Raw genomic sequence first — 10692 nt, 5'->3', positions numbered from 1 at the left:
TATGTTGTTGCTATTAGGCTAAAAGCTTTAAACTACTGAAATTGTCCATCTTTGAATGTCATGATTAAAGTAATTAGTGGTAAGAAAAACTTATGCTTTTATCAACAACAAACTCACCTGAACTTTAACTTCCTGATGGCTGAGCAGAGGAACCAAATGAGGGACTATTCCAGAGTCTATTACCATCTGTATCTGTTCATTGCCAGCATCAGTAAGGTAAGAGAGGGCCCAGACTGTATCTACCAATATCTAATGAAGAAAATAAAAATTCAAATAGTCTTTGAATATTTTACTTTAATAATTCTCAACCATATAGACTAATCTATGATTGTTCTACTACCTTCATTCTTTTTCTCTCACCTCAATTCACTGGAATCTTAATCTTTATTATACTAAATATCATCATCTATGAATGTCTGTATCAAATACGTACATCTTTAAGTCACATTCAGAATATTTAGGTTAAGTTTGATCCCAATCACAGACTAGTATCCAATCTTAATCCATTAAGATACAAACACACTACATAGCACACGAAATAGGAGAAAAATACATTCTCTTTCCCAAAAAGAGAATGTTCATACTGAGGGATAACAGGCCAAAGGACATTGTGGTAAATGTATATAGTTGGAAAAAACATATGTATCCAACATACACACCAGCTCGAAACATCTGGGCTAGATGGAAAATTCAAGGTGTTCTCTAGTATCATCAGTACCAGGCAGGTATGTCTAAAACCAATACTCTAGTATTAGGATTATAGTAGTTTCATCTTGTCCAACCACTTTGCTTTGCCTTATAAAACTGGAGGCAACTTCCCAAATAGTGGAAATCTCCCACAGCTGCAGATCCAGACATTAAAGCAACCTGTGAAATCTATAATCAAAAACCATGTTCAAGGTAAAAAAAAGAAAACACATAATTTACACCAACTGCCAAAACTACTTAACTAAAAACAAACAACCCAAAAAAACTTATACTAAAAAAACGCCTGTAATTTTTAAATGATATATTTTAAAGTATATCAGGCCATTGTGTTTCATCTTTCTTTGCATGTTAAGTATTAATTAGAAATTGTGGCCAAAAGGACATATGACAAATTGTTAAACTGCTACATAAATAATACAATTATTGACAAAGATAACAGGAACGATAATTGTGCCTGGAAATTTACTTCCAAAGTCTTTTAAGAATATGGACTCTATGTCAAAAAGACAAGCCAGAAAAGTTTGAAACATTTTAAATCCTAAACCAATGATATGTTTAAAACAGCCAAGAGGCTCCTAGAAGAAAACAGCACTTTGCTACTGCTCCTTTCAGGAATTTAAGAAAGCTCTATGAAAGCTCATTTTATTCATGTGACTTCCTTTACCCATTACATATATTCCCAGCTTTTCTAAAAAGAAGATGACTGAGAAAATTCATACATATACAATGGTATCAAAATATGTGAAACAACTAAATTTCAACTTATAAATGTAACTTACTTTTTTCCCCCTGTAATATCAACATATGCCAAAATTTGTTGATACAGGCAAAAAATTTCAAGTTACTTGTAAATGACATTTTTTTAAAGGTCCAATAATAAACATGTCATTTATACGCTCACATCAAAATCAGACTCAATCTCATGTATACTTTTTATATCAAAGTTAATATTCTGTGGTAAGCTTACAAATTACAATTACAGTATAATTTCAATGTTTCTCTTATGGTTTGTGGAAGCAGTTTTGTTTTTATTTTACTTTTTAGTTCTGGAAGGCCTGATTTAAGAATTTGCTGCTAAGTGTTTACCTAAGAAAATTTTTTTATTTTTAGTAAACATTATGACTTAGTAAATGTGCTACTAAAAAAGAACAATGCAAATTGGCTTGAGAAATTATATCAAAAGTAAAATAAAAGTTATACTCTCAACTGGATTGTTGTAAACAGGTGTAAAGAACACAATACATCTCTGAATACGGTCAACCGAGATATCTGGTTTTCTGGTCGAGATAAAAACTGTGAGATTAATCTTTCTTGGAAATCTTGTAAAAGTAAAATATTAAAATTTATAATTTAATCAAAGACTTTGGCTATAAGGAGCCAAAACCAAAAATTGCTTATGTATTTTTTAAAGATTCTAGACTATCTGGAGCTAACAGAATATATCATTATAGAAAAGATTATATTCATCTAATGAATTTTGTACATTATGTCACTGCTTGCTATAGCATAATTCTAATTAATTTAATTCGTTGCATATGCTTTAGAGAGATCCTGGCAAAAAAGTATAACTCTAGAAACTTTACTGTAAAGGAATGAAGGAGCTTATCAAACACTGGTCATCATACCAAACTGTTTTTTTAAAGAAACACACAAGTTCTTGACTGTTGCTTAGCACTTTATTCATGTGACTTCCTTTACTCATTACATATATTCCTAGCTTTTCTAACACAGTGAAGGCTAAACTGGCTTTATAAACAGTCAGGGAAGTTCTCATATTCATATTTCCTGAACTGCTTTTTCCTTTGCCATTTGTGTTATAAGAATAAGTAAGATATATTTATTATGTTTAAAATCTAGTCTGCACTGATTTTTTTCCCCTTATTATCTGAATATTTAAGAGTTATCTTTATAATAACTGAAGCCACTTCCAAAGTCACTATAAATGGAGAAATAGAATAGAAATGAAATTAAAGAGCAAATGATGTCCATGGCTTGGTGTATGTATATGAATACAAAGTCATGCATAAAGGCACATACATTTCTCTTTTTTATCTTTCAAAAAAAACCAAAAATACCACTAGGTACATGTGTTCTCTCATTGGCCAGGCTATCAAAATGAGCTGCCATTAAAAGGTCATGAACAATTAAAGAACTTCCAATGTGAATTTTTACAACATTAATACACACACGTTATTACCCAGACCAAAACGAGAGGCTTGATTTCTTTACTGAAATTACACTTAGTGATGTCGGTAAGCACAGAATAAATATAAAAATACCAAATGTGAATTACAGCTCTTGAAATGGAAAAATCTGATAGAGTACACTGACAAGATGTCCAGTATAACATTTTCTCCCCTATGTAACAGGGGGAACCCTAGGCATACATATGTACACAACACATATAAAAATATGATAGGAAGCATTTACTCACATTTACGTCTGTGTGATGAATTAAAACACAAAGAGCTGGAAGAATCTGGAGAAAGAAATATACAGAGTTTAAAACATACATAGATAAACACATACACATAATGGTATTTACTTAAGTTTAAAAATAAAAACAGAAACACTTGTTTACCTCCTGAATGGTTTCCATTGGGGGTGGTGGGTCTTTGTGCCGACATAAGTTGACCATAACCCAAGTAACATTTCTCAAGAACGTTATAGGAATAGATGGACTTATGAAGGAAAGTAAAGGTTTCACAACTCCAAGACTTATGACATAATCTCTACACTGTGGCCCATCACCTACAGGAAGAATTTATTAATTCAATAAAATACAGTAGGCAATTCAGAAAACAAAGCAATGGGTTCAATGTGTCGCTTCCTATATTTTAACCAATTACACTATTTAGTTTTATATAAGTTTTAGACAGTAATAACCAAGTTCACATTTTACGTCCCTGAGCCAAGAGAAGCAGCTTAAGGTACTAAGTTTTTTTTCACATTATTCACATATTCAGGTTTATAAATAGCTGCTCATCTATGAAATGTTTTTATGCCATCTAAACACTAGAAGCCTAAAGGTTCTTTAAAATATTTTTGTGAGAACTGTTGCTTTTTTTTTTTTTCTATATGAGAGAACGATATTTGCAGAATTTATATTGATGATCCAATATCACAGCATCAAGAGTATTAACTGGAAATTACTCTATACACTTAGAAAATTATGTCGAGGAGAAAGGGGCAGCAAAGAACCAATACTCTATTGGGCTCAATCCCAGATCTGCTGAAACTGAAACTGTGCAGGTCCAGGATTGTGTGTTTTAACAAGTCTTTCATTTGATTCTTATAACAGGCTAAAGTTTGAAAATCACTGCCCTAGGCAACTTCTAAATTTAATTTCTGTATCTAGACTGTCACTGTAACTTCTAGTATGAAAGTCATGTTGAAGTATTATATTCCGTAAGTGAAAACACTTTTCTTTGCACTATGATATTTAGTGATAAAATGCTTATTCTTTTCGCATCCATGTATTCTAATTAACTCTACAATGTCACTGAACTAAAAACCAAATATTAAGGTGCTGTGTTAACAGTTCTTAATCTAAAATTTGGTATAAAAGGAAAGGAGTGAGGGGCCTTGGATACACAAATGACAGTATTCCTAATAGCAATATATTGTATGCCAAGAACAGTTTACAGAGAAATTCCCCCTTTTGAAACTCATAATTGTGGGAAACTAACCATCCCTTGCCTTCCATCTTGGTCCTCAAAAGGGTAATAAAGAGAAGGTATATCAAAGCAATTCTGATTACTATGGAAGAACAACAATGAATCTGTGGTAAAAATAAACTTTAATATCTAGGGACACAATATAATTCAGACCCCAGATTTTTTCCATTCTCCGAGTATAGATTTTTGAATTTTTGAGTTTGGGTAAAATGTGGGCTCTAGTTAAAAAAACAAATCCTTGAAATATTAGAATCGTCTTTCATTATTCTTCCTGGAATCATTTATCAGAGAAAACCTGAAAGTATGATAATCATGATGTCCAACATTTAAATGAGACTGTCTATACAAGTTACAGATATCTCCTCTTTATGATGACGGCATCATAATGATAATGGATAACATTATTATATTTTAATGTACCAAAACCCACAAGAGATATAAAAATTTTAATTTAGACTCTTCTCAGAACTGCCATTATGGAGAAAAATTCTGGTTTAAGTTTTGCCTCCTCCTTTTCTCTCATTACATACTTTCTATAATTGCAAAAAAAGCTAAGGAATAAAACAGATCCCAACATAATAAAAGAGGAACGGAAGATTTAAATCATATACATATTTCATAATTATTTAAAAAGTTAAATATACTGACTATTTAAAGATACTACGGTTATCATATGCAACAAATGTTCATTTTGTTTACTATGGTTTATACTTAACAGCTATAGTTTCTGTAAATGATTTCACAAAAACTAGTACTGAAAAAGACAAACATTTTTCTTTTCAACTACTAGTAGTCATTTTTATTATATAGTATATGATAACAATTGTTGGACTAGTATTACAAGTTTAAGACAAACCTATAATATTTCCCAATGCCCACACTGCTTGTTCACAGACATTTTGATGAGGCGAATGGAGAAGCCTCAGGAAAAGTGGCACAGCATCTGAAGAAGGAAAACATAAAATTATTTAAGTTTAAACATAGTTAGATGTCAATTATATGTCAATAAAATTGGGGGTAGGGAGTAAGGTTGAAGATACTATAATCTAAACCAAAAATCAATCTTGTCTTTTCACTGAAACCTCAAAGGAAAGAAAGCTATCAAAAATAAATTTGAAATATATTTTTATTACATGATTTTCATTAGAATAACAGCAGTGGAAAATTTTTGGCCAGCAGACTACTTATTTAAAATAAAAATGACCGTTTTAACACACAAATGTCAAGTTAAGGTGGTAAAATTTCATTCACAATTAAACCTGGATTTAATTCCAATTTTAAGATTAATTCATTATATATTAAGCATATCTTCAAATTTAAAATAATATCACATGAGTCTTTAGACTGGCCAGTGATTCCTGTGCCACTTGAGACCTTCTGAATCATAAATTGATTCTGTTACCTAACAATAAGGATGGGAAACACAGAGAAAGGTTTGTATTTGAACAGAATACTGCACTGAACAAATAATTCTTCTATTTCCTTTCTTCCTTCTGGTATCTTTGAAAAATGCTATTTAAATACATGTAGCTCAATCATGCTTACTTATAATAAAAAGTAATTTATCCATTATATTTGGTATATTAAGACATACTAGTGGTGCTAAAACAAATTCTAGGTCTCTTTCCTAGTCTTTAAAGAACACATAAACAGAGAGTAAGGGATTAAGATACTGTCTTGGGATTATAAAATTTACTAAACAGTCAATCATACAAAACAAAACCAAAAAATCCCCAAAAGAACAAAAATAAAACCACCTGCACCTACAATTAAACTAATTTTATTAAGACTTAAGGTAATTATTGTTTCTATATAATATTACAAATATAATAAAATGCTTACATAATATTTTTGTTCCCCTTCAAAATCATGTAGTAGTGCCTAAGATTTTAACAAGCTCAGACTAGTGTACTGCCTACACACTTGAAGAGGATTTTAAAAGTACTTTCTTTAAAAATTAATTTCTTTGGTAAAAGAATCAAATAGTATTCATGAAAATAACACATTCAGGTTATTTCAATAATTTCCCACATATCTTTTGGAACACAAAAGAAAAACAATTCTATTATAATAACAATGAAAAAAAATTTCAAGGCATTCTTTCTATAGGATAACTTTACAAAAGATTTCTCTAAATCATACCATAGAAATCTCATTAAAAGAGGCCCAGAGGCAGTATGGCAATGGAAAAACACCTTTATTTTTATAATGTCCTGTAAAGTGTTAACTACAACAAACTACCATAATTAGGAAATGTCAGATTTAGAATCAAATGAATTTTGGAAACAGAAAATGTCAGTCACTGGTACAAGATGATCAAAGTAACATATTTACGCAGGCCTATTTCAACCTCCTTATGTGATACTGGGGTTATGTGATAATATTATTTTACAGTATTAATAGCTCTATTCTTTTAGTAGAATCACTGTTTATTTTTTGCTAATTTATTATTTTTTTAAATCAGAATTTTGTCTATTAATAACCAACTTACTGGACTGAACTACTGCTTGAGTTTGTTCAGAGGTTCCAGATGCAATGTTTGTCAAAGCCCATGCAGCTTCGAACTGTAAAGAAGGACTACAAAAAACAAATAATTTTAAACAGCAGGGAATTTTACATTGGCCCAAATACCTACCAGCAGGTTATTCCTTCACTCTAGAGCATTTAAAAGTATTGACTATTTTGTTTCAAAAGGTATCTATGCACTCAGCTCTTCTTTTAAACCTCCAATGACTATTTAAAATATCTCTTCAGTATAAAAAGCACACATGACCTCTTCAAGAATCCTTATTTTTAGTAGGAACTCTTTATTAAGATACCTACATGTTACTAGTCAAACAGTTTTCTCAAATACCTATTTAGTCAAACTATTTCTTGCAACTTTGAAAAAAGCTTAAAAGTTACATGTATCAGTCTCAAGTTCCTCTTTGGCCTTTACCTTCATCTCTTGGTATAAAGACACATTACATTGTTTTCCACTTTGGCTTTTCAACTCCATCTCAAAGCCCTTTTCTTTTTCATTTAAAGATCAAACTACCTAGAAAATCTTATTTTTTGTAAAGGATACATCCTAAATTATTTCTTAAAATAATGTACTCACTTGTCATCTCTCTCAAGACAATGGACTAAAATAGGCAATATTCCAGATTTTATTAAGTCATCAATTGGTGGATTTCGATCACTGGACAAAAGCTTCCTATAAGAGATACACATACCCTCGTTAATCATATATAACTGATACAGAGATTATAATAAAATTTGAATATCTGGTACAAATACGCTCTCTGAAAGTTACTTTTTAAATTTATATAATGCAACCTTTTCTCTATTATAAAAAGGTTCATTTATAAATTTATAGATTAATTAGGGAAAATGGTAGACATGAACCATTTTACCTCTTTTTTGGACAAAAGCAGGTAAGCTACTGGTACAAGTTTATAGCTGATAATAGTGTCCAATATTTCATGCTATTGTACACACCAAATCAAAGGTCATAAAATCTCAACATTCTCATCTCAGTAACTAAAAATGAAATGAGCACAGCAATACATAGGAAAATATCCAAAGAGATACTGGAGATATTAAGGTGAACAAGACAGACACATCCTTGCTCTCATGGACCTCAGAGGGTAAAACAACAAAACTTAGTGACCATTTACCATGTGGTAGACTGTAGGTTTATCTGATAGCCCTCAATGTGGCCTAGCCCAAATCTTCATCCATTTAAATCCTCTGTTCTAGTATATAAGGGCAATGTTTAAGAAAGCTTAATCAGATCATTTGCCTATGTAAACCAAGTGATAGTGACTTATTTACTACTCTATCAATGTCAACTCCTTCGACTAGCTTTAAACCACTCAGGTTGGCTCCATTTACCTAACTAACCTCATTTTCTGTAATTCAACAATAGGTCAGTTGTCTATCCCACCATTTCAATCTCATTTCCAGGCCTTTCACCATCTTATTCTCCATGCTTGGAATGTCCTCTTTTCTATCTATTCAAACTCTACCTATTCAAAGTCCATTTCAAGTTCTATATCTTCATAATACCCTCTCTGAATTCTAAATTCTCTTAATTACTAAAAGAATATTTATACAGCATACACCTACATTTGCTGTTGAGTGTCACTATTTTATATAGTTTTGCCTTCCTAATTAGGTTCTAAACTTCTTACGGAGCAAAAATTATACAAGCCTTTTCACTGTATTTTCTGTAATACACAGCACAATTCTTAGCACAAAGTAGGAAATAATCTAGTCTTTCCTTTCATTAAATAACCCAAATTTAATGAAAGAAAATTTGTTTTTACTACTTCACTGGAGACATCCTTAAGAGAAACTGCCTTTTTTTCTTTGAGTGTACAATGGTGCAAACAATACATACAACATATAAAAGCAGTTTTCTGCCACAGTCTTGATTTGTACTAAGGTGCCAGCAGTTTTACCCAGAGTTGCTTCTACAACATCAATGTAAATGTTAACACAGTGAAAACAGACAAATAAAGCCTTATTTGCCTATGAAAATATGTTTAATCTTATATATATCCCCTAAAGTTGTCACGGGATCTCCTAGAGAGATTTTGAGAACCCCTGCCATAGGACTTTAATTATCTTGAAGAACTCATATTGAGAAGAGTTGCTTCAAAACTATAAAATAATCAACTCTGACAATGGTGAACATAATGTGTCAATTTCTTAATCATTCTTCCTGTAAACATTAATTTGCCATTCTGAGATATGAAAACGTCTGTGATTTTTTTCCTACAAAACAAAGTCCTCTTTAAGAAGTTCTTTACCTTTGTGGACAACACTGTAATTTCCCTATCTGTTCTAGGTTATTTAAAGTAATACACAAAAGTAGGAAAATATAAACATAAAGGGATTCATACAATGGATATTAGATGGGCCTGTGAAATCTTTTTCCACTTTAAAATTCTATAACTAAGATCACTTTCATGCATGTCTGTCCTGCTGCTAATCACAATACAGGGTATTATTCTTTTATTTATAAATACACAAAGTAACCACTGTATTGTACTGATACAACTGTGTCTTCCCCCAAACTGTTAATAAATACGAAGGTCTTGGTAATAACTTTTTCTGATTCTTCCCTTAAAATATGACAGCACAGAAATATACAAATTTTACAACAGAAATATACAAATTAACTTAGTATTAGTACCTGGAAAGAGATGAGAATTTTGTAGCCCTAAATTTTAATGTTTACTTGCATATATACTGCTATAGTAAGCTTATAACTTGATTTATTATTTGATCAATATGAGCATTGTGAGAAGGATTAGCTACCTGGGCAGATCTGAACAATCTTAGTTTTTATTAAATTAAACCTATTAATCAGTAAAAGGTAAAGCTTTATAAATAATGTGTTATTGCTCTATAACAATAACCTGTTAAACCAATTTTTCCCTAAGCATCTCTACATATTATGTACACTAAAGCTTCAGAGTATCTGTGAGTTTAAAAAATTGTTACGAATTTTAATTCTATAAATCAGAGAATAATTTAAAAAGTAGCTTTAGTTGGTCTATGACTGTTCTATATTGTTTGTCGTCAAAGTTATAATGAGTGACAAGACTACTATATAGTGAAAACTCAAAACAGAACTCCTGTATAAGTTATAAAATGTATATATGTCCTCCATATTTAACTTACCTAGCAGCTTGAACTGCACTTAATTGAATTCCTTGGTTATCACTTGAAGCATTCTATAAAAAATAAAACAGTTTTGAAATAGATACACAATATCTAGTTAAGTCTAAGAAATGCAATGAGAAGAGGCAAAAATAACTCAACTTACTTGAACAATAGCTTCTAGAGAGGTATTTTGCTAGGAAAAAAGTTAAAAAGAAAACTAAGTTAAAAAGTCACCTTAAAATTCTATGTTTATGTAAAATATTTCACTGGTAGTTTTAAGTTACCAGAATAACAATAACTTACCACTCTATAATCGCCATCTATATCTGAGTCTTCACAGATATCTTCATGTGGTACATTCCTTCTCTTTAAGAGATGTTCATCTCTTTTATTCTTTAAGGGAAGGACATTAAATAAAAAAAAGATAAATACTTTTGTACAAAGGTTAGGCATTCCTTGGCCTACAAACTGAAACATGAAGTGTCTTTTAGAGGTAAAATGAAAATGTAGAAAAATAAACCAAATTGTAAATTAAACACTTAAGCAACACCAATTTGAGCCCCAAACCCCAAATATTACATTTTCAATGAACTGTGAACTATGTAAAAACAAACTAAAGAACAACAACAAAAATTGATTAAGAAAGAATGTA

At 30.9% G+C, this 10692-nt stretch overlaps 1 protein-coding gene across 3 annotated transcripts in view; it reads right to left on the bottom strand.

The window, feature by feature from the left end:
• The window catches only part of KPNA4 (karyopherin subunit alpha 4), a 53749-nt gene that overhangs the window by 16865 nt on the left and 26192 nt on the right, over positions 1–10692 (bottom strand). For all 3 annotated transcript variants that reach the window (XM_015586531.2, XM_006908183.3, XM_025044190.1), the window contains 9 exons: positions 10344–10433; positions 10204–10233; positions 10059–10111; positions 7486–7581; positions 6877–6962; positions 5242–5328; positions 3290–3459; positions 3143–3187; positions 118–249 (listed from right to left, as the gene is read on the bottom strand). In XM_015586531.2, the coding sequence (XP_015442017.1) occupies positions 118–249; positions 3143–3187; positions 3290–3459; positions 5242–5328; positions 6877–6962; positions 7486–7581; positions 10059–10111; positions 10204–10233; positions 10344–10433 (789 nt within the window). The remainder of the gene's footprint in view (positions 1–117; positions 250–3142; positions 3188–3289; positions 3460–5241; positions 5329–6876; positions 6963–7485; positions 7582–10058; positions 10112–10203; positions 10234–10343; positions 10434–10692) is intronic.

This window comes from Pteropus alecto, unplaced genomic scaffold, assembly GCF_000325575.1.
Source record: "Pteropus alecto unplaced genomic scaffold, ASM32557v1 scaffold81, whole genome shotgun sequence".
NCBI classification, from domain to species: Eukaryota; Metazoa; Chordata; class Mammalia; order Chiroptera; family Pteropodidae; genus Pteropus; species Pteropus alecto.
This window is presented reverse-complemented; position numbering and strand designations above follow the sequence as displayed.